The sequence below is a fragment of the Strix uralensis genome, chromosome 3, assembly GCF_047716275.1.
Source record: "Strix uralensis isolate ZFMK-TIS-50842 chromosome 3, bStrUra1, whole genome shotgun sequence".
Lineage (NCBI taxonomy): Eukaryota > Metazoa > Chordata > Aves > Strigiformes > Strigidae > Strix > Strix uralensis.
This window is the reverse complement of record NC_133974.1, coordinates 91,995,916-92,019,828: the sequence shown is the minus strand read 5'-3', so window position 1 is coordinate 92,019,828 and position 23,913 is coordinate 91,995,916. Positions and strand designations below refer to the sequence as shown.

Genomic DNA, 23,913 nt, shown 5'->3' with positions numbered 1-23,913 from the left:
TTTGGCGGTCCTTCCTCTGCTAGCTCACTCTTAGGCTTTTTTTCAGCTGAGCATGTAAAAGGATGACATTGAAACACGTGGGGCTTTACCAACCTTGTTAGGTCTTCCATATCCAAGTAAGAACCTCAGCTGTGTTTCAGAAACTAAAATGGCTTGGACCATATTTAGTGTTTATTTTTTAACCACATATGAGACAACATGTACTTCGCATGCCTTTGGGAAAATTTTATTGCAAAAGATACAGTAGCTCGTATTGATAAGCTCAAAAAAGCTTGTATATGTTACAGAAGGAGTTCTGCTGCTTTCTTCAAACAAATATACCCCCTCAAACATTTATGAAGATTTATAAGTAAGTTACCTTGTTTTTTAATAAAACAGTATTTAGAGACTTTAGTAGATGGCAAGTATTTTGCTATGAAAGGTAAAGGTGAAGCGGAGTGTGTTCTATCCACTTGCTTGCTTTTCTTAATCCAAGGGCGTATTCTTACAAGTTTTGAGGCTTACACTTAAGTTTACAGTGTTTATGAATAGGATATCTATGTTTAGATGAGAGCCAGATTAAACATTAAACCACTTTCACACTTTGAGATCCAACAATTTCAAGGTCATCCCGAGAAGTTAATAAAAACACAAGTTGACAACCAAACACCATACTTGTTCTGTAAACTTAAGATAAACCATTTAAACAACAACAAACCCTGAAGTGCCCTTGACACAGAAGATAGCTCTGCAACTTCCCTGTGAAAGAGCATTTGAAAGCTCACTGTCATTTCTTGAAGTTTAAACTTTCAGAAGAAATCAAAATGCATATCCTGAAGAACACACGTAGCACTGACTGTTCTGCCCAGTGTCTCGGCTGTCTGTGCTATGCTTTCGGCAGAGCACCAGCGAAACACTGGGGAGTCTGCAGGGTACTAGTCTTCTGTGCTGCAAGAGTATGGCCAGTTAGGAAAACACTATGTGGTGGTAAGCTGTTGCATTAAAAATTAAACCACAATAGAGCAGCTAAAAGTTAAGACTTTTTTTCAGCTAGCCCCAAATTAAACCCCAAGCAAACAGGTTTTCAGACACTAAATCTGGTGTCTGAACTGAAGTCCCCAGTAAATTCAGTTTATGCATTTGAGTTTTGTCCAACCCATGTAATGTCCCTTGTTGACAGAGAAAGATGCTTTCAGCAGAATGGTAGTGAGGGGGAGGAGACGGGTAGTGGGTCAGGAGACAGGGGGTATCAGGGGTTGCTCTGCTTCTGCCAAAATCTCTATCCTTAATCTTTACTTTTTTCAAGTCAAGAGGCTATTGCTGTGGAAGTGCAGCTGCACGAATTAGTGTTAAAAACTCTGTATACAAATATATTTTGTCTTTGTTTTGCTTTTTTTGGAAGCTGGCAGTGCCCTGTGTCTTCTGTCTGGGTAGCATTATTGTATTGATGATGTTCAGTCAGAGCTGGAACTGAATGTTTCTTCTAAGAGGAAGATCTGAACCTTCCCTGTGTAAAACTGCTGTTTCATCCAGAATTGGTTTTGATAACCTCTCGAAGGACCCCAGCCTGGCTTATGTTACCACAGCAGAGAGATCATGCAGAATCTGCCATTCTCATTAGTTTGCATTATGCTTACTTAATTGGTAATTTTTGAGCTACTTCAATCATATTTCCAAACATAACAATTTAAAAAATTATGCTACTTTTATTGACAGGAAGGAGTCTCCCTTATGGCAGTTTACTTCAATTAACATTTTTGAGAATAATAAACATCCTGGGTCATGGCTATTAAAACCATAAAAGCTATTAAAAACCTGGTTTGCAAGTAAGATGTGAAATTTGAGTTTTAATTTCTTCCCATTTCCAGTTAGTTCCACAAGCCTGACGTAATGTGGCTTTGATTGATATAAGGTGCATGAACACACACGTTTTTATTGGCTCTGAAACTCCATGCCTTTCCTTTGATGACTTTGTTTAATGAACATGTTTTCTTAAATTATACTGGATGGAAACATAACCAACTGCTTCCTAATAAAAGTGCAATTCTTTTGGTCCTCTTAATGTATCACTTCTCCCCCACTGATTAGTGATATGGCTCGTTCTTCACTTAAGAAACAACTGTGTGCTTTGAATAATCCAGGGTTGTTGTAGGTTCATTTTGAAATCAATGCATAAAATGGAAGTCAATCCCAAATTTGGGAGAGGGTGTCTGTAAATGCCCAAAATGCTGCTTTTCCCAGTGTATAATACAGAACTTGAGGTAATTCCCTCTTAAATCCTGTTAATGGCCTCTTGAATAGCTCTCCTCACAGTAGAGACTGCTGTAAGCTGTTCTGAACTGTGGTTTAACGATAGAGTGGTGAGTCTCAAATGCTTTTCTGATTCTGAGCAACTTAAACCCACAATTTTTCTCGAAGAGTCTCTGTCCTGGCAGCTCTCTTGCAGTCCTGCAGGCCTTGAGCTGCACAAGAGTGCAGCAAGAGAGCTAAGGGGACAAGACACTTCTCAAAATCAAATATTAATGCAGTGCTGTAGGAGACTAGATTCCAGTTCCTATGTGTTGGCTGCTTTGTGGATTTGGGATGTTATTGGGGTTGACAAATGGTTGTAGGGTCCCACAGCTTGACTCTTTCCTCTTGCTTGCTTTCCAGTCTTTGGGTTTGGATAAATCTCAGTGCTTGACTTTGCACTAGCTGAAGTTTAACTTGCTGGTAAGACAGCTGTATGGAGAGAGTGCCTGCTTTTAGGAAGGTACCCAAATTTGAATTTTCATGTGTGTCATTTCCCCCCCTCCTCCCCCCCAAAAAAGTGTCTGCTATTTCAGCCCTGACCTGGGTGTCATCTCCTGGGCAGTGCCAGTGCCACATAGAGGTACTTCTGCTGCCACAGCAGCTGAGCATCGTGGCTGCTCCCTGAAGGGACCTGTCCACTTCAGGAAGAATGGGGTACATTTTAAGGAGCTTGTGTGTGCCCAAAGGTGGGAATCAGACAAGCTGAAGCTCTCTACTGAAAGCAGCTTTTCAAACAGCTCCAGTTATTTCCTCCATGTTTACTGCCTGTTTCTCTATCCATCCAAATCAGAGTTTCTGAAGCCTGCAAGGAGAAAAAAAAAAAAAAAAAAAAAATCAACAGTCTACACAGAGCGTTATCATGCATAGGGACAGAGCTGCAATCAACCTTGCTGACTGGAAAGTGCCAGAGAAAAACACCTCCAGTATTTCTTGAACTGAGGACTGACATTACTCCTGGTGCACTTGGTGTGCCTTCAGCATGGTGCCCGAGGGTCCCGCCTTGCTCGAGTCCATCAGTTCCGTGGCTGGGAATTAAATTCTGTGCAAATGTTTTGGATGAGCTGATTAACAAAGCGGTAGAGGTTGTCAAATTCATCCACGAAGAAGGAATGCTCCTTATCGGGGTCTGTTGCGATGGCTTCCAGTTCATCTTGGGCTGCCCAAGCAACTCCAATGGAGTAAGCTATAACACCTGGAAAGAAACCCAAAGTTTAGAATGAGCATAAAAGTTGTCATTGCATTAAATCTGATTTAAGGCCAATACTGCAAACATAGTTGCCAGGCCACAAAAATGTGGGCAGTGAGTTGCAGTGTGCTCTATCTGTATAAAAATGGTATTTTCAAATTGGAGGAAAGGTCTAGTTTGTGCTTTGGAAGTACCTTTTGCCAACAGCAAAAAGGTTTAAACAATAGTAAAGCTTCTGCTCTGGTCTGAACAACAGGCTCCCGACCAACAGGTTCTTGTTGCAATGCAAATGTTTTACAATTGTGTTGGAAGATGTATGACTGTCCTGACTGGAAAGCCAAAGGAGGCTTCATGTGTTATGACAGTAGAAATCCCCTGAGATCTCCCAGACATAGCTGCATTTTGCTAGATTTATGCGATTTTTTAAAAAAAACCCTTTTTTTTAGAGTTCCTCATTCAGCTATTAAACAGATGCTGGTCTTGCTCAATGAGAGCCCAGGATGACTCTTCCTTCATAAAGTTTCATCCAGTGTCTTCAAATCATAGCAAAGTGCATTTCTCTGGCCTGGATAAATGCTGAGGCATGTAGAGACAGCAGGTAGCGATAGAAGAGCTTACCATTTTGGTGAGCTGCCATGGCTGGCACTCTAACATCATCGTAAGACCTGCCATCTGTAATGAGAATCATGATCTTTCTTTTGTTGGGTTTGGATTTGCTGAACAGCTGCTCTGAGGCGTAGCTGATGGCTGCTCCCGTGCTGGTCCCACCGCTCCAGTAACTGATCCTTTTAATAGCACTCAGCACGTCCTGCTTCGTGCTGTACTTGTCAAAGTTGAACTCGAGCCTTTGCTCATAGGTGTACTGAACAGCTCCGATGCGGGTGTCAGTGTCCGAAATCTCAAACTCCTTGCTGATGTTGGCTACAAACTGGAGGACTGTGCGGAAGTTGCTGGTGCCGACGCTGCTGGAGCCATCGATTACAAAACCGATGTCAGCTGAATTGAGGCACGTCTTGCTGCAAACCAGCTGATTGGTGTCGCAGACCCGCTTCACCAAGGGCTGGACCACCTTGTGTAGGCTGAACCAGCTCGGCACGTTGATGGAATAGAAGCCGTTTGTCCTGCACACTGCCTGCAAGGCAACACAAGGATGAATGCAGTGGAAATTCAGTCCACCCGTTTCAACTGGGGTATGTAGCTAAATCGTAAATATAGGCTTCTGGAAAGAGCAGTGCTGGAGTCTAAAGTGGCCTCTCCTCCAGTCACCATCTGCTTCCCTGGGAAATGATATCAATGTAACATCACAGATACTTGTGTAACAAGCAGTTTTTCCTGCCTTTTTTTTAAAAAGCTGTGGGATGGAGCTGATATTATAGTAGTGAAAGAAATGTAATAAGCAAGTTTGCCACCTGTCAAGCTTTTTTAGATGAGTTATATTGTTCACAGAAAAAGCGTCGAAATCACAGAGCTGCTGTTCGTGTGGCTCCAGTGGGCATTATGAGAGCCCGTGTGTTTGCCGCACACAGCAACTTCAGCTCCCATCCTTCAGGGCAAGGACAGTTTTGCCTGCTGACAAACCTCACTACCTTGAACTGAAACCTGGGACTGAATTTGGGTTATCCTTGGTTCATACCCTTCTAAGCAGAAAAAAAACCAGTCAATTTTGGTGAAAATTCAAAAAGCTCGTAAAGATTCCCTGTTGTGCTGGTTCTGCCAAATACTTAAAAAAAACATTAATTTTTATAACTGAATACTTGTAGGGAGTAGATCTGCGGGAGGCTTTGTAGAGTTATTGGGAGTCAGATGAGCATGTGTAGGAAGTAGGGGTTACACAGAAGAGGGAGTCAAGCATGACGGGGCAAGCAGTGGGGAGAGGCTGGATCAAATTGTCCCTGGCTTTAGTGCCTTTTAAATACTAATGCCTCAGGTCTCTAGGTAAAAATGTTTTGTTAAACCAGGCTTTAGCTATCAACTTCGTGTGTGTGTCTGAGTGTTTTAAAAGACCAAGGTACTGTTTTCTTGGTGCCTGGTCTTGACTTGCATAAAACCTAACAGCTTCAAGGGGGTGACAGTTCCCATCGGTCTGGGCTCCTCACCGTGTCCTGCTCTTGTTTGTGGCTATTTTAGTGTTACGATGCAGCAGTATCAAGTCACCATTCCCTCTTTACCTTCTTATTCTGAGCCCACTCTACTCCCATTTCTGCCATGTCCCTGGCAGGTTTGCAGAGGCTCACTGTAGCTTTGCCCTTTTAAAAACATTAAATGCAAATGAGACAACAATCCAATTAAATGCTGACCAGAGGGAGCGCAGCTCTCTGGAGCAGCTCTGAAACTCATGAGAGATTATTGCATGGCAGAATGACATGGTTCAGATGGAAATCTGTTTCCTGGAAATACCAGATAACTTGACCTTACTTCCTGAGCCCAGCCTGGTCTGGCACTTGGTCGATACCTCCTGCCGTAACTGGGTGCCAGCTTGCCCTGAAGCACTGTTGAGCAGGCGGCTACTGTTAGTGCCAAATACAAATCGTTCAAGGTTTGTGTTCTCTGGTTTTGCTGTACATGGCAGGGATTTACTCTTTTTCCGAGAATTACCATGAAGTCCATAGCAGTAGAAATAAATGACACAAAAATAATCTGCATCAGATCAACAGTGGAAACAAAATGTTTGAGTTATCCAGTATAGCTGAACAACTGGGATATGCCTATGTTGGGAGTGTCACAGTATTTGCATGTATGGGACCCGTTTGTAAATGCAACACTGACTTTAGGTTGACAGGGCGCCTCAGCCTTTGCTGGGTGGGAGGTGGACAGCAGGAGGCTCGTGGAAAGCTCAGGCTGCAATTATGCTTTGTCATGCTACTGTATATTTGGAAAACCTCTCGTCTCGGCACGACTGCAGGTTTGTGCCAACGTTTAGTCAGTAAAAAGCCATTTGCTCTGTGATGTACCTCAAACCAGAACTTTACTGACTTCATCCCCTTTCTGACTTCAGCATTGCTGCCTGGCTCTTCATACAGGAGACCTCAAGACAGTATAAGCAGGACAAGAAATAACCGTAAGTGGTAAGAAGGAAAGGAAAACGCCCTGAATGAAACAGCTTGGAAAATGTAGTCAGAGCCAAGCTCCTGGCCAGAGCTGAGCCCAGGAAGTACCTTGTCCACAAAGTTTGGTTCAATAACCTTCTGCTTCTCGCTTTCAGCAGCTGCTTCAATAGTGACAAAGAAAATGTTGATCCCTGATTCTCTGGCCAGCCTGGAGGCCTCCTCGACTCGGTCGGTCGGCCACCCGTCCACCATCACTACAACCACGTTGGGTGCTCCACCTCGGTTTCCATTAGCATCCGAAAAGAAGTTTTTGTTAACAAATGAAAGTGCCTTCCCTGGAATAAAAAAGGAGATGAGGATGAGCTGCAGGTCTGGAAGCACTCTGCCTGATAATATTTCACAAAATGGTAGGCAGAGAGCTGATTCAAGTGTTGGAGCACTGCCAAGAGCTGGGGGAAGCAGTTTCTGTGGCTGTGCAAACAGGAGGGATGTCGCTGCTGTTGGTGCCAGTGCTGCTGAAGCCCTCCTGCACTGAACCCCATCAGGCCCCTCCCTGTGCCCCAGAAGGTCTGGGGGTGACAAGCTGGGTCAGCAAGGATCCCCAATGTGTCGGTGAGACATACCCAGCAGGAGAAAGGTAAATCCTGTCCACTTGTGATGGACTCACAGTGCCTTGGACCAACGCAGGCAGGTCATGGTGGGAGCAGTACCCCCTCCTCAGCCCTGCCCTGGTGCTGAGCACCATTCAGTCACAGCCTCCGTAGCTGGTGAGGAGGTGTGGGCTCACTACAGCCCAGGCTCTGGAGCTTTCCCTGGACTGGGAACGTGGAAGCAGCCCCATCACCTACCAACATTGGAAAGTCCACCTTTCTGTGTGATTTTCTCTATGGCGTTTCTTAGGTCCTTGGAGTTGGCATAAGTTTTTAAGTTAAATTCTGTGGAATGGTCATCGCTAAAAGAAGAAATAAGAGCAACTGTCAGTTTTTTGCTTCATGTACAACAGTACAAAAGCTGTAGGACCCATCTGTGCTACCAGGCTCCTGAGTGCGAGCTGGAGAGACACCTTTAGCATGTGTCACCTGCAGAGCTACAGCTGCCAGCGTGTGCAGTTGTGCCCTGTGGCAATGGGAGTAGCTGCACAAGAAGCTCTTACCCGTACTGAACAATGCCCATCAGGGGACCAGCACTGCCGATGCCAAGGGCTTGAGCAACGTTACCGAGGAACTGCTTCTGGAGCTGAAAGCGGCGTTTACCGATGCTCCAGCTCCCATCCATCAAGAAGGACAAATCAACCTTGCAATCTGAGGAGAGACACACAAACAACAGAAAATATTTTTAAGTCCTTTCTGATAGCTGTGCTTCTTGTGAGCAGCAAAGTCTGTATCTAGTGACTTGTCCTGCTGCGCAAGCTCTACAAAAAATCCTCTGACAAGAACAAGACACAGCTGGGGGGTCAAGTCTGTCCTGCTCATTGGTAAACATGGTACTTGGCATGATTTTCTCCCAGATGACATCCAAACCCAGCTGGGTGACAAAAGGGCAAGAAGCTGTCCCCAGGGGTCAGTCTGGAAGCACTGTGTTTGGGGGCTAGGGAGGAGAGGTCAGCCACACAGGAGCAAGCTGGCTCGTGTCCTGTGTCCTCAGAGCCGTGGCTTGGGCTCAGCTTGCTTTATTCACAGCCTGGAGGTGTTGAGAGTTTGTAATGCCAGACATGACCCTTGGCTTTTGCAGTCTGGCGACCTGCAGAGCACAGACTACAGGGATTTACTTGGTTACACTTTTGTGGGCTTAATTGGTATAATAGACATAACAGTTCTTTACGTACTGTGTTAATGGTGCTCAGGAGGGAGGGAAAACCCATTCAATTCCCTAAACGTGTGATGCCTGGGATGTGCCTTGGGACGAAGGACATCGTGGGGCCTCTTCAAGGAGCTGCTGACAGCAATCCTGGCAACTCTGTGCTTCTGAATGAGAATCATTTGCAGCTTCATTCTGGGCTCGAACAAACATCGGGGATGATGATTTTGCTGCTTGAGTTCAGACTGAGTGGGGACTCTTTTCTCACGTAGCTGTAGGCTTGTACCCGTGTGTGCAGCAGCAGCAGCAGCAGCAGCAGCGTGCTGTTGTGTGTTGCCTCTCTGGGCTGAAAGCAATATTCTAGAAGAGCTATGCCTGCACCCAAACAAACTCTTCCCTCTAACTACATAGATGTACCCCATCTTTGTGCTTCTGCAAATGCTGTCTTCACTGCCTGCCTGCCTGCTTTTACATTTCTGCAAGTTAGTGGTAAAACATTTGTCAGTTGGGCTGTGACTAGGAGTGGGATCAAAATTTGGCTTAACTAGAGCGCTAATTAACATTTTCCCCCTCTGGTGTCCGGGTCATCCCCATCTTTTGATTTCCCTCCGATGATGCCTCCTACCAATCAGACTGTCCACAATAGTGTGTTTTAATCATTAGGTAGCCTGAAGGCTACAAAGCACCAATTGTTCTTACTGGCTTATGCAACTGCCTCCCATCTCATTACCTTCAATTTTTTCGCCCCTGGCTGTCTGTTTTTCTAATTGTAGTAATGCTGAATTATAGAAGCGTGACTGAGAACTGTGTTTGTTCACAGCAGATCGTGAAACAAGGCCGGGAACACATGACAAATAATACTTCAATTAACGGCCAAGTATTCCTGTATTTTCTGCCCTTCAAAGGAAGCTACAACATGCAGTCTATATGTGGAAAGTGGGAAGTTTGTTAGCCAGCAGGGTCTGGGCATGCAAAGATTTACATACACTTACATACAGACTTAATTTCTGAGGAGGATTCAGACAGCAGGAGTATCTTGGTGCTGGGACATTAGTGGGACTCTGCAAGAGCACAGGCTAAAGGTGCTCTGTAGGGAGCCAAGCACTTTCAGATTTGCAGGGAGGCAAGATCTGAATTATAGCTTTTATGGTCCTAGAGGTATCAGCGGGATGAGAGTTTTGATTCTGGTGTGACTTATCTCAGCTCCACTGCTGGAAACACAGCTGTGCTTGCCTTCATCTCTGCTACACTGAGCTCTGCTTTCCTGCTGTGCAGTTGTGTCTGTAGGGCAGATTCTTCCCCTTTTCTTCTTCTTTCCCTTATTTCTGCAGTGGTTTTAGGTGTATCTGACATCTTTGATAGGGGAAAAAATACTTTTAAGTATTAGGAGGAGTGCCTGGGAATATATAGATGTTTGGTTAATGTAGAGTCCTTAAAATGCTGGTTCTGTGAGAGATGGCATTCAGCTGCTGGAGGATGGGCAAGAGAGGACCCAGGAGCCGGAGGGAGGGTGAAGCCCCCTTTCCAGGGCGCCTTCCCATGAGGAGGCGGCAGATGACCCCATATCTCCACTCACAGCTTGTGTTCTCTTTCTCCTTCTACTCTGGGCCCCATCTAAAGATGAGTTAATGGGCAAATCTGCCTTTAATTATAAAGGGCTGTAGAAGATTTCCTCTTCAGAGCAGGGGACCCTACATCTCCATCCCTTGTCTGAGTGATCCTCAATGCTCCCTCTGCATCCCCTCTCTCCTTGCTGCAGCAGACGCCGGGTCCTTTTCTTGGGCGGTTTCCTTCCCTCCCGCCCACTGCTGTGGGAAGGGTGCCCGCACTCAGCATAGCCACGGGAGCCTGCTCTGGTCAGCAGGGCTTGCTCATCTAACCCTGGCCACAACAGATTGGTTTGCTGTTCTCCATCATCAGAGTCCCTGAGTGAAGCTCTGAGCCCAGGAACGTGGAGCTGATACTGCCTGGGAAGAGGTAGTGGTGAGCAGCCACCATCTCCCTGCCCAGGTAAGCTAAATCTTGGCTGTTATTTCCTTCCTTGTAGAAGCAGAAACCAGTTATGTGTATGAGAGGGGTTGGTGGAGAGCGCTCGCTATTCCTCTGCAAGGGAAAAATGCATTCCTCGAGTTTCTTAGGCTTTCTTGAAAGCTTACGTTTTGCTGTTTAATTTGAATACATTCTAACAACATGTAATTAATAAAATGGTATTGCTTAATTATGAAATTAATTCTGAAGTACGTACTTGGATTCCCCTGGGAGATGGACTCCAGTGGCTTTGGATTCAATTTTTCCTTTGAACTAAAGCCTAGAGAGAGGAAGGAAAGGCTCCATTAGTGTGTGCTCAGTGGCTGCCCTCACTCTTGAAGGAAGCAGGCAACGGGGTGGCTGCAGAACCCCCCCGGCCTGAGGATTGATATGGGAGGGAAATGAGGACGCGGAGCACATCCTTGGAGCTTACCTTTTTTCACCTATGTTGCTTCTAGGATAAAACATGAGCGGAGGCATTTCTAGAAGTGCCACAAAAATCTCTCCAGTCACCAACTTTGACTCCCCTTTGCGAGTCAGTCCCCTTGCTGCAAGGACTTGAGAGCAGCGTGTGTAAGTGGAGGGTTCCTCAGGTGCACAGGCTGGTGGCCGTGGTGCGGGGTGGTGACCTCCCAGCACTTTGCCCCTGAGAGAACCAGCGCTGCCACCCCGCTGGCCCACTGTGCATTAACTGTGCTTTACAATGAGCTGCACAACTTCCGAAGCAGATGAGCGACAGCTTTAGCACATCGCTTTTCTGTCTGGAGAGGAAGGCACAGGCAGCAACTCACCCCACCGTGTTGCAGCTGGGGAAGCAATGCAAACCACAGCTCCTCAGGAGGACTGGGTTATTTTGGAAAGCACAAAAGAAACAGGGTAAATGGTGGTAGAGGGCTACAGTCAAGTAATGGGAAACAATCTCACAGATCTCTAGTGGATTTTAGCTGAGACCTCAACTGAGATATTTGAATGGTAGCAGGCTTGAGAACATGAGCTTATGTCCTTGTGGGATGCACAGGGAATCATCAGGCTGGTGTCAGAAGGTTTGAAAATGCTGAACTTCACTCATGACTTGAATGTCTGGTGAGACTCTCCTACAGTACAGCATTTCCCTTCCAAGCAAGGGCAAAAAGCTGTTTCTTTTCACTACAGCATGAAAAGATTAAGGGGATTTAGCTGGGATAATCCTCAGAAGAGACAGCAATGATCAGACAAGCCCCAAACCAAATGCTCACCAAGGAAGCAGTTGGTCAAAAGAACAGCAGAATGGCAGCTTATTTTTGTAAACTGCATATTAATTTTTATAAAAAAAGGAGGAGGAAGACTTCCTGAAATCTTCATCACCAAATAAATTGAGGAAAGACTACAGACTTCAGAGAGACAGTAAAAAAGTAACTTCAGAAAGTGTGAGCTTAATATAAAAAAAGATAAGAAATTACTAGGTGCCGCAGAGTTTGTCTCTCCACAGCAGACAGCCATGAGGAAGGCAAGCATGAGAGCATCAGTGTAGATAAAGAGAGCAGGCAGCAATGGGACATCAGCGAAAGTCACCACCTGAATATGACAGGAGGTATAACAGCACATGCACCCCCTAAGATGGTTACTGCAGATATTAATGACCAAACCATAATAATGCAGAAAACAGCCAAGAAAATGGGGGGAAATACGAGTTCCAGCTCCTTCCATCACCACTCCTATTTCCATTCCAATTGTCACTAATGATCCACCCCTCATAAGGGGCAAATACAACTACTTTGGGCCCTTCCACCTGCATGCTGAAAGCTGCACATAGTTTTGGGTCAGGGGCCAAGTTTGTATTGTCTGAGTATGCAGTGCCTAATGCAAAGCTGACCTGATGCCTGATCCCTCACCAGGAGGCTATAGCACACTGCAGCATCCTTATGGGACAGAAAGGTTGCTTTGGCTTCTTGTTTTTAAATTCAGCTGCCAGTGAAGAAAGTTTTCTCCTGCAGGGACTAAACAGACCTGCTAACAGCAGCACTGTGTGATTTCTCTCTGCTTTGCTCCTCCCCAGGCATCTACTGTTGCCTGTCGCCAGAGACAGGACACCAAGCTAGCTGGAGCATTGGGCTTGGCCTTGAACAGGAGTCCATGTGGTCACATATGAATGAAATAGGGCTAAGCTTTGTGCCCTTTACCTACTTTGTTTATGGTAAAAGCTGGTGATTTCTTTGTGTGTTTTGTTTGAGAATTTCCCTGGCTATGACCAGCTGGGTTAGGACAGTCCCAGGGCTGGTGTCACTTTTTGTCACTGCACAGGTGGTGCCCTGCCGGTGCCTGCAGCCCCTGCGCTGCCTCCCTGTGCTCTGACCCAAGCTTTGAAACGGATACTTTCTGGACAGGGCATAGGGGCTCTCCACCCCTCCTGACACTGGCTCTTGTGCCAGAAGTGCCTCACAGCTATAGTTAGCGGAGCTGGCCCTCTCCTGCCAGAGCAGGCTGGCCCTGGTGGAAAGCGGGCTGGTGAGCCAGGCTGTAGCTGGCTGCGTCCCTCCCTGCTGGAGCTGTTGTCTGGCATGTTGCTGGCTTGTGCCTCTTGTCTTGCCCCTCCTCTGCAGAGCTGGGATCAGCTCCCAGGCAAGGAACAGGGGAGAGGGCTGCTGGTGGTGTGCTCTTGCCCACAGGAGGCCCATTTTGATGGGGGAAACATCATCAGGGGGAGGCAGAGGGATGGTGTTGGGGCAGCACTGCCTGAGGCTGGGCACTGGCTTCTGACTGAGGAAAAGAGATATTTTTGGAACAGCAGTGATGCAAAAGAGCTCTGTCCAGTGACACCTGCTGCAGCAAACATTTCTGACCTGTTTCAGGCCTGAAAGTCTTGCTGCCAGGGACCAAATCTGCCTTTGGCCTGAGGAAAGACACAAGGTAAATCTTATACAGATGCAGCTGCTGCTCCCAAGAGATAAACCCTCTGCCATGTGAAGCATTGCGGGGCATGAGTGACAGAGGAGTATTTTAACTGAAAATACTTGATCAGAGCAAACCCACCCACTGCAGACGCGGAGATGCACGAGTGTGACCTGGGGAGGGAGCAGTGGCACAAGGTGCAAGCAGCAGCGGTGCAGGGAGGGAACACAGGGCAGGGTTAGAGGAGGAATGAAGTTTGGGCTTGGGCTGGTGTGTGTCCATGGCTGCTGCTTGGATAAATGCAAAGAAGGGCAGTTCAGCAACCAGGGAAAGCAAAGCAAAGCAAAGGTGTAGGAGCTGCAGGAGAGCACTTTGAAGGAAGTGGCCACGGGGCCAAGTGTTTCTTGCAGGATGAGGCTGATCTGCGCACTTGCATCTGGCAACCCTGCTGCTTCACCAGCAGCCATGGCCTCCCAAATTCATGAGAGTAAAAGCTCATCAATATGATTTGGCAATGCCCTCTCTTTGCCTTTGCTTTGCCTGTGTGTAAATGCCTGCAGGCACAGTCCCAGGGACATTTTCAGGTGGTGCAAACCAGTCTCACTGCCCAAAGGCAGAGTGCCCTCCTCTCACCAGGCACCCTTCCTCCTGCTCCTGCCCTGCCACTGGCCCCTGTGCCTGCCTGGTGTCAGTGGGACTCAAGGAGAAGGGGGAAAGAGCAGAGTTAAACTGGGAAGAAAGAAAAAGGTTAATGATGGGCTGGACCAGCTCCCAGAAGCAGCTCACCCTCTGGCCATGCAGGTGCCTGGGAGGCAAGGAGGCTCTTTTTGCTGGCAGTGCTGGCTTAAGGTGGGTTTGGCTGATGCAGAAGTTATGGGTGACATGAGAGGGCGAGAGACGAAGGAAGCAATGACTTGGACCAGTACATAGCCTCTCTTTGTCAACCACATGGATGAGAATGATTGTGGTTTTTTTCTTTAAAACCTGAAATAGTTGGCAGCTTGCCCTCCTGACTGTGTATATTCCAGTACAGGCTTTAATTACATGGGCACATAACAGTTCCTCAGTAGTAGACGAAAGCGACGCTTCATCCTGCAGCCTGTGCACCACATACCTCATGTGCCAGCTTAGTATCCCATATGCGCAGTTCTCCCTGCTTGCCTTATTTGCAGAACAGAAAGTAGATGGATTTAACACTGTAGTGTGTTAAATCTGTAGTGCCAGTTCAGTTACCAGTTCTTGAAAGTTGTGGGTCAGCTGGCTGATTTGTGCTTAGTGTAACAATAAGGTCACCCACCAAATAATCTTCCCCAACTAATTGGGGAGGTGGTCAGTCTCTATGGGCCTCCCTGTCCTGCCAGTCCAATTTAATGCTGCTATTGCCATGGGAATTTCAGCTCACTGCATGGACAGTCTACTCCATGCTAATTAAAGTTCCCTTCACTGATTGTCACAGCTGTCCATACTGATTAAACTTCCCATTCATTTAAGTAAAACAGCAGTAACTACATCCATGCCAGAAACCATTCCTTTGAAGTGACAATCTGAATTCATCAGACTTTATCACACCAGTCTACACAAGGCACTGCAGTTGCTAAGAAACTATTAATACAACATCCCTTCATCATGCCCAGCCTCTCATTGCATTTAATGCAATCTGTCATTTTCTGCCTCAAAGTACTCCTCTGCACCCTTGGCCCTAGTGCTGTAGTTTTTTCTAAATAAACTCACTGATGTCTTAAGCTGCAGAGGATAGAAACGCTTCCTCTCTCTGGCTCAGACTGCTGCTGCTGCTGGAGAAGGGAGATCTGTTCATGTCTGTGACGATGCAAATTTTGACTCAACTGCCACCGCCGCTAACATGGATTTGCAAGCTAATACATATGGTCTATGCTGCTCCTCACAGTCAGTGCAAGGATTAGTCATGCCTCAGCTTTGAAGTAAGCAGAGTGTTCAAGGGAAGGGTCTTTACAAGGGCTACCAGCACAGCCCCCTCCAGCAACAAAACTGGTGATGGGAAAGATACCTTATATTGGATGGTCCAGCCCCTTGTAGGAGAGAGAGTACCCTGTCATGAATTGCCCTGTAGTTTGTGTAGTCTGCTTTAAATGTTTCTGAGGAAAGGGATCTCTTAAATATTGAACACATAGAATCTGTAGTTGGTAACTGCTCCTGATTAAGGGTTGTGAAAGTCTTGTTGCTACTTGAGCCTGCTACAAATGTAGGGGTTTTCTTCCCCTCACTCACCAGTAATTATAAAAATGTTGTCATCTCCATATTGTCAGTTTTTAAGGCTAAAATGCCAGAAAATTTCAATGATACTAATTATTCTTTAAGCTCAGCTTAAACTCTCTTTTTCTTATCTGAATGTCTTTCCGAAGTACACTGAAAGAATAATCTGTTGTCTTCACTGATTGCAGCTCTAGACTGTGATCCCAACTGTGGCATTCCCAAAATACCTTATTTACAAACGAATTTCAGTAACTAGACCCCCCTTCCTGCAGTGTAGTTGCCAATTCTTTCCAGAGCTCATCTGTTCTGCTCCCGCTTTAGGCAAGAACTTGAGACTGATGCAAGCATAGAATAATTTTAACTACTAAGATGTAAACAACACACGTCATTTATCATTTTAAATACTGCAATCACTCCCTAAAATGTGTTTGTTATCAGCAGTGTCATGGGCCTGATGAATAGATTTGACTTTTGCCATGTGTGATGGAAACCAGTTATTCCCAGACTAGTTACTGGATGCTTTAAATATTTACCTGTGTCAAAAAGGCTCAATCCAGGTTTCCACAAGTCTGTTTCCATTGCTTTCACGCATGAAAGAGAAGAAAAATTATTACTGAAAATAATGGAATTGCTAGAGATTACAAAGTTCTGACTCAATTTAGAAAGGTCAGTTCATGTGGTGAGTTATCATTAACAGCTAGGAGCTAAGGAAATCAGTAAACCTAGAAACCTTTATGCGTGCATTTCAAGCCATATTTAGGAGCTTTGTATCACTGCCTCCAGAGCACTAATAATTTTTATTAATTTATTATTTTAAATACACCTTTTTAGATCTGTTTTGATCTTGTTCCTCTAAATTGCACTGATACTGAGGCAAGTGTACTGACTTTTTGCTTGGTTTAGCTTTTTTTCCACTGAAAATCTGCAAGTACCTCTAATCTACAGATTTCTCTATCCCCTTAGCCCATCCACAGACAAAGTTCTTTAAATTTTGCTTGCAGTCTACCAGGCATGGAAAACGTCATCAAAATTGCTGCTTTCATAAATAAACTCCGAAGTGTCTTTGTTTTTGGAGCCTGCTGAAGAGCTTTCTTGAAGTTTTGCTCTGGGTTACAGCCAGATGAAAGCCCTTGCAGCTGGCTAGGACAAGAACAGTACCAAGGAGCACTGGTGAGATCCTTGACCCCTCATAGTTCATCTCCATGCTTGTTCAGAGTGTTTTACAAAAACATATGTCTCAGGCCCATTGAATCCATACTGCCTCCTGTGCCTGAATTTCCCAACTCAGACTGGCAGCTGGTGTGCTCTTGACTAGAGCCAGTGGGTGAACCACAGTGTAGACTGGGAAAAAGTCACGGGCTTGCCCAGTGTCCGCCAGCCTAGTGAGAGCACTGACCTTGTCCTTAGGTTGTCATCCCAACAAGGAGCTATCAGCTTCTTTTTGGGAGGGGGAGACTTGTTGCATGAGACAGATGGCTTAATATATGTGGTCTCCCTTAGGGTAGGAGGAATCCCGTCACATTTCATTGCTAAGGTGATTTTTCCAGACCCCTTCCCTTCCTTATGTTGAGCACTGCTTAGACACCCTATGAAGAATATAAAAACTGAGGAAAGCAAAGGGCTGAGAAGTCTGTCATGATACACACAGAAGTTTTGCTGTGATTTTGCTTAGGAGGAGAATTAGGGTGAAGGAAGGGCAGGCCAAGGTAACAGGGAAGGAAACAGGAGGAAAGACAGGAGGAATATTCCTAGTTTATCATTCACCTGGGCAGGGTTGTTTGCCAGAATTTTGTACATCCCCCAGCAGAGTCATGAGAAAACAGCAATGACTGGAACCTAGGTATGCGGGTTGTAGAGCAGGAGGACCCTATCCATAGAGAAGAGCTGATGATCATTTGTAATCAGAGTGGCCAGCGTGTCTCCTGAATGCTGTCACTGAGATCAACAACAGATTTCAGTGAAACCAGCTTCTGAGTAGTTAATCAGGTATGCTTCACCCTCCCAGGCTAGAGAAGCATCCAGTGACTACAAAAAGAAAAGATTCTTATGAAGCTACTTTTCAGCCTGACCAGCTAAAAAAAACAGCCAAAGAGAAAATCATGATGATGATTCCACACTTCTTGAATCTTCTGTACAGATATGCTGCTGCGTGAGTTGCAGTGGAAAACATGCTTAAAGCTGTAGGAACTGCATGGCACCTGGAACCAGCTGATCTGCCCATCTTTTCTCTTCTTTGAAAGCAGGGGTGCGAACTGAAGGATGCAGAGCAATGGAATGTGCCTGTCCCATGTATCACAGGTTTGCTTCTGCTGTCAGCTCATTACCAAGGGACTATCCTCAGAGCACAGGCTCCTCTAACTTCTCTGATTGTTTAAGCTCAAAAAAGACAGACAGATGCTGAAAAAGGAGAAAACTGCTTTTTGTCATTAGGAGCAATGCCGAAGTTTTTCTAGATTCACTCTTCTCAAGAACTACTTCAACTCAGACGGCTGCAGGTGCTCTAGTCTGTCCAAATCTCTATGGATGACAGCTGTCTATTGCTTCTTTGAGCAGTCTTCTCATGGCTCACGCCCTTTTAAAACTTTATGTGGTGAGAAAGCCCCTGTATTTTCCTTCTTAGTGAAGAAAAGCACTAGGTAAATGCCAAGTATTTTGGATAACTGGCTGTAAATATGCAGAATATACAGCTTTCTCAGTGACCCGAATCCAGGCAAAAGCTCTATTTCTTGCATGTAGTCCTAGATACATAATGAAGAAAGATCTCAATGAAATGCATATCTGAAAGGGAAATTATTCTTATAAGTAGCTAGGGCTTTTTTCTTTCTTTTTTTTTTTTTTTTTTTTTTTTTTTTTTTTTTCCCCCAGTTGATGATGCCCATAAAATCAAGGGTTAATTTTTAAAGACTGGTCTTTAAAAAACTGAAAAAGACACCACCACCACAACTCTTCAGTGTAATTGTCTTGAGAAAAATTCTGCACTGAGTATGGAATTTCAAGAGAGTTAATGTGCATTGGCAAGAGCTTGGAAGAGTTGGGGCTTCCTGACGAATGTGCAGTGAGAAGCTGCTCAGGCGACTGGCATGTAGGGAAGGGTGTTTTCCCGGCACACCCTTTTGCTAACCTGAGCTGATGAGAGGAAGTTCCTCGACAGCTCGGCCAAGCTCCCAGAACTGATTGCTGTTGTTTGCAGTGCAGTGTGTGCACGCTTGGTAGGATCAAGAAAAACAACTCTCCTTTCCAAGAAAGCAAGAACTTGTTCAGGATTTTCACTTTGATCCTTAGAAATATTGGCTGCTTGGAAGCAACACATCCCAGCTGCCAAAACCTGGGCTGAAAAAAAAATCAGGACTCATTTGGAATAGGGCAAGTATGTGTTTGTGGATTTTTTCTTTCTTGTTCTGTGATGAAGAAAACAGAATCATTCATGATGGAAAATTTGTGCTTTGTAATCACCTTGGGGGGGCCCTTAAGGTGCCTTAAGCAATTAGGTGTGGTCAAAGTCTGATTTAAACCAGATTCAGCACTATGCTCCCCTGCTCCTCTGGCAAAGATTGGGATAGCCTGAGAATTAGCCAGCACATCCTTTGGTCCAGTCATTAAGGCTCTTCCCATTTCAGCCCTGCCATGAAGGCAGGTCTGCCACCCCAGGTAATCACCACCCTATATGTGGTGTCACATAATTAGTGCATTACCATGACCAGCATGTTTACAGGCAACATATTTGCTCTGCTGTTCAGTCCAGGAAAATATTGCCTCCCTGTCTCTACTCCAAAGGTGAGCACTGGATTTTGACAAAGGCAAAGAGAAGCAGGGGAGTACAAAAAATGTGAGATTAGAAAAAAAAGAAATGTCTGTGACATTGGTATATGGCCAAAAAATATGAGAAAGACAAACATGGATGGAAACCAGAAGGAAGAGGAGACTGAAACAAGGAGGAGAGGTAGAAAAGTTGAGGGAGCAGAGTAAATCTTAGGAGGAGAAGTGTATCCATTTTAAATACACTGCAACTAGGTCAACTACAAGTTGTCATTTTGATGAGGAGATTGCTGGGTAAATTTACTTGGCCAATATTATCCAGAAAGTCCTACTGCATAATAAAGTTCTCTAACCTCAATGCCAATGACCACTTTGTCCTGTCCTGTTGCAGTACTCCAGCTGTGTTTCCCAGCTCTCACCAAAGCCCTCAGGGCCTCAGGGGCACCCTTATGTCCTGCAGCCTCTCCCTCCCCAGGGGGTTTGATTGCCTATGCTAGAGTTCAGCTCTGCCACAGCACAGCTCTGTTGCCTTGGCCCAGGCTTGGGAGCAATGGTGGAGCTGTGAGAAAGGGCTGTGGGAAGTGTCCATGGGGGCCTCCACCTGCACTGCTTGGGGGACAGCACGTAAGCACACACCCTCGACGTTGCTCCTTGTACCTGTGCCTAGTCTAGTACCTTGCTATCCTGATCATGAGCTTGCCTGTCTGGTCTGTTGTCCTGCCTCAGTTGGTCAGACCTGGCTCATCACTGGGGATTTGCCTGGCAGCCTGGGCTGTCGGCTGGCCCTGGGTACCACCGCTGGACCCGCTCTGCTCTTCTTGTTAAGGCTCTGTGGGGCTGTGGCCTTTGTTGGAGAGGGACAGCCCTGCCTGCCTTGCTGCCAGCCTGGCTCCCATCCCTCACGGCACTCTGGCTGCTCCCGGACAAAATCCATCTCTGAGAAACTTTGCTGTCCCATTAAGGGAGAGTTAGTGTTTGTATGTGCACCGAGCACTTTGGAGCTCCGGGAAGTTGTCAGTGGCCTTGCAGAGTGCCTGCTGAAGGGGGCTGCTTGCTGGTGAAGGATGGTGAATTGCACAGCCAGGAAGGAAAGTACAGGTGATGATTTCACTCTCAGTATTAAAGGCAACCTCTATGGTCGCAATCAGCCTGGAGGCTCCCAGGAACAACAGCAATATAAGATTTTGGTTGATCGCAGACCTGGTAGACTGCACAGAGCCAGTGGGTTTTTTGTTTTTTTTTTCCTCATTCTGCAAACACTGTGGTAGATGTTGATTCCCACGGCCTAAAACAACAGCTCACCAGTGAGCAAACTGTCTTTTGCCTTTCCCATTCAGGAAGCTGCTAGTTGGCTTTCAGTGCATGAGGCTTGCCCTGGTCCTCCTCCAGGACACGCAAAACTGATCTGCAGTACTGTTTGAAGGCTAATTTGGGGTTGCTAAAACTATGAAAGAGAGAGAAAAATCTGCTGCTAACAATCTTGCTCACCCAAGTGGGCTGGAGAGCCGGCAGCAATAGGATCTTGGCGCTGAATACCTGCATGATCCGACAAAGAGGCGAGAGGTTAGACACCAGCAGGCAAGGAGAAAGAAGCACGATTGCAAAGGATGCAGTGGCCCCGAGCTGTCTTTCCGCACATGTTTTCAAACAAAATGGAAAAGGAAGATGGAAACTATGGCTTTTAAAAAAAGAATTTAAAAGCTGAAAGAGGTTGGTAAAAGCAGAAGAGTTTAAATGTTGTTAGGTGCTTGCACAGTGCAGCTATTCACTGGTGCACTGGAACAACTGGTAGTGGGGTCCTGGGATGCTAATCATGCCCAGGGCCTGGAAACTGAAAACACGTGTCTCCTCTTGGGGTCAGGCCTTCATCCCCCAAACTTACATAGACACAAAGTTCTTTTCTCATTTTGCTACAGCAAATGTTATAAATGACCATTATAGATGGTTTTAGAATACTATTTTGAGAACAGTTCTAAGTTTAATTATTCCAGTTTCATTATTTTCCTAAAAGTTAAGCTACTGTCATGCAATAACCAGTGTGATATCTGCTCTCACTGCATCCTGCTACAAACATGGTTAGGAGTGAAGAAGAATGCATTACTGCATGACTCGGTAAATGTGAGTGGTGGAGCTAGCTATGGGGAGGAATTAGAGAGGAGATTGCAATGCCTTTACCTGTATTGGATCGTAAAATATTCCTGTTACTTGCAGAGGTGGAAGTGCCCCTGAATGCTTTGAAAATATTATATTGGTTAGTACATGAAACTTAAACACAAGGTTTTCTAGTATTCTAGCAATACAAATCTATTAGTTATTATTAATTTAAGACATACCTGTATTCTGTCCTCTTCCTTGTGCAGCCTGAATCTGTCCTAAGTAGACACCAAAATGCAAAAGTGTGATTTATACCATGTTTGGTTCAGGACCACTGATACCTGGCTTTTTCACCGAGTCTCATTTTATAGCTGTCAGAGTTAATGGTTCATATATAGAAAGTTTTCATTAACGTACTTTCTCAGATGTTATCTATATATTTTGGGTCCACTTAAAAAAAGATTGCCTTGCTCTGTCTGTCATATAGATTAGCCTAGTTAACATTCCTTTTAGTTATGAATATTACTTGTACAGGTCTCTGGTCTGCATTTAAAAGGTTTGTAGTTACTGTTGTGATTTGCTTTCCCTTATAACTTTCCTTCTCTCACTCACATTGGTTATATATGTTTATTTCTATTTCAGTACCATCCAGTCATGCTGGTTGTGTGAGGAAGGTTAAAAAAAAACCCAAACACAAAACAACCCCCCCAGACCACACTACGCTTTCTGAAGAGAGTAGATACAAGCAAGCAGGCAGACTGTAAGTAATGAGACAGTGACAAAAATAATGTGGGAGAATTCATGTGTCTGAAATGTCTTCACCACTGTCTACACAAAAGGCTTTTTTAAAGGTGGTTGGGTTATTAAATTCCCATTGTTCAAAAATACTAAAGGCTCAAAGTATGTGCAGATGAAAACCATGTCTTTAATCATGCCTTTCACTTCATTAATTGTTCTTAAGAAGCTTGTTAACAAACTTATCCTTTAACAAGCCTTTATTCATTAGTTTTCCCAGAAAGACTAATTCCAAAGCCTGGTGAAATCAGTGGGAATGTTCTAGCTGATTCCTGTGAACACTGGACAGGGGCCTGTGAGACATTTTTATCAGTAAGACATCATAAATGAGACCATTTTGTATGGCTGTCTCAGAAAACAGGAATTGCTGCTCCTTGGGAACTTGATGTTGCAAAATGAGGTGACAGCAGATAGTTTGTGTTTGACCCAAACTTGAACTTTTACAGGCCACTGGAAGCCCTTTGATGGATTTCTAGGAGCTGTCCTGAGAGACCTTGTAAACTCCAGATGCCAAAGAGATACTGTTTAAGGAAATAACAGGCTCATCTGACAAAACTGGCAAGGCTTTTATGCAGCTCTGGCTCCAGATGGACCACAGCTAGCTCAAGTTGAGTTTTCAGGCTGTGGAGGGAAAAGCCTGTCAGTGCAGCAGTGTTGTATGAGGTTGTGCAGGGCATGCTTTCCATGCAGGAGATCGGTATGTGCCAAAGAGGTGGAAGAAAATTAACTCTGAGCCTGAGGGCTCACCTTGTTTCGTGTTTGCCACAACTGAGCCTGAATGTGTATATAACACTCTACAAGGTCAGTAGAAACAGAGTACGAGAGGGTAAGAGAGAGATTAGCTCAGTATCAGAAATATTTTATGCTACTTTTTTAATGAATTACCCCTACCCTCCACACCCCTGTTAGCAATGTGCATTTCTCTCTATGCTCCTTTTGACTGTGCTGGGCCTTGGGGCTGTTCCCTCTTGCTGTACCTCCCACAGGCATGTTACCACCATTCCTGCAGTAAGGTTGTTTTTGCCATGCTTTTGCTGACTGGGGCAAATATAGTGGTGGTAGAGGGGGAAAGGTTGGAATCGCACTTCCATGGTCTGCAAGCCTTGTTCTTTCCTCAAATCTGAAATGTCAGTGAGCCTGCAGCACATGAATGTGTGTTCATTAAATCAGAACTCTGTGCAGGCTGGAGGCTGAGGCAGAACTAAGAGAAGTGTGTAACAAACTGGGGATGGACAGTCACCAGGTGAATCCCAAGAACTGGGTCAGAAATGAAAGCGCTGAAGTAGAGAAACCTTGGTTGGGAGCAAGTCCTGTAGTGAGCAAGGAGGTGTGGAGGCAGTAAAGGATGGGGACAGCAGAGAGAAATGCAATTTGGAGTGGACTTTGCAAATGATGGAAACTGATTTGAGAAGGCAAGCAACTACTCTGTGCACAAAACATGCCTGGCCTCCTGCAACCTGGTCAGTACCTTTGATGGGCTAAGTAGTCAGAGTAAACTTTGGGGGAAAGGCAGCATCCAAAAATAAATGTCAGCTGTTCTCCTTAGTGCTGGGATGGAGCACTCACCCAGTGCTTCCTGAAGGTATGAACCCTGCTGGTCTGGTGCTGCTGCAGAAGAGCTTTCAATGCTTTCAATAGCACTTATGCTACTGTTGTCTCCCCAGTATTTTTTTTTTTTTTAACTTTTTTCTTTTTACTACTATAGTAACTCACAGCTGGGGATGAAAGCAGTGTAATGTACATTGGTAGGCAGCGCCCAGCTTAGAAGTCCCTGCCTGAAAAAAGATGCAACCATTGAACGAAGCTGGGCACAGAGTGCAGGGCAGCACCTTGCCTGAG

At 45.4% G+C, this 23,913-nt stretch overlaps 1 protein-coding gene across 1 annotated transcript in view; it reads right to left on the bottom strand.

Annotated features, from left to right (window-relative positions):
• Positions 1 to 204: 204 nt before the first annotated feature.
• The window catches only part of VIT (vitrin), a 56,716-nt gene continuing 33,007 nt past the window's right edge, over positions 205 to 23,913 (bottom strand). Inside the window, exons 10-19 of the mRNA XM_074863319.1 lie at positions 21,519 to 21,557; positions 21,361 to 21,417; positions 20,674 to 20,721; positions 15,963 to 16,010; positions 10,547 to 10,609; positions 7,658 to 7,805; positions 7,353 to 7,456; positions 6,613 to 6,839; positions 4,076 to 4,589; positions 205 to 3,463 (exon numbers count right to left, since the gene is read on the bottom strand). Of these exons, the coding sequence (XP_074719420.1) occupies positions 3,285 to 3,463; positions 4,076 to 4,589; positions 6,613 to 6,839; positions 7,353 to 7,456; positions 7,658 to 7,805; positions 10,547 to 10,609; positions 15,963 to 16,010; positions 20,674 to 20,721; positions 21,361 to 21,417; positions 21,519 to 21,557 (1,427 nt within the window). The 3' untranslated portion in view covers positions 205 to 3,284. The remainder of the gene's footprint in view (positions 3,464 to 4,075; positions 4,590 to 6,612; positions 6,840 to 7,352; positions 7,457 to 7,657; positions 7,806 to 10,546; positions 10,610 to 15,962; positions 16,011 to 20,673; positions 20,722 to 21,360; positions 21,418 to 21,518; positions 21,558 to 23,913) is intronic.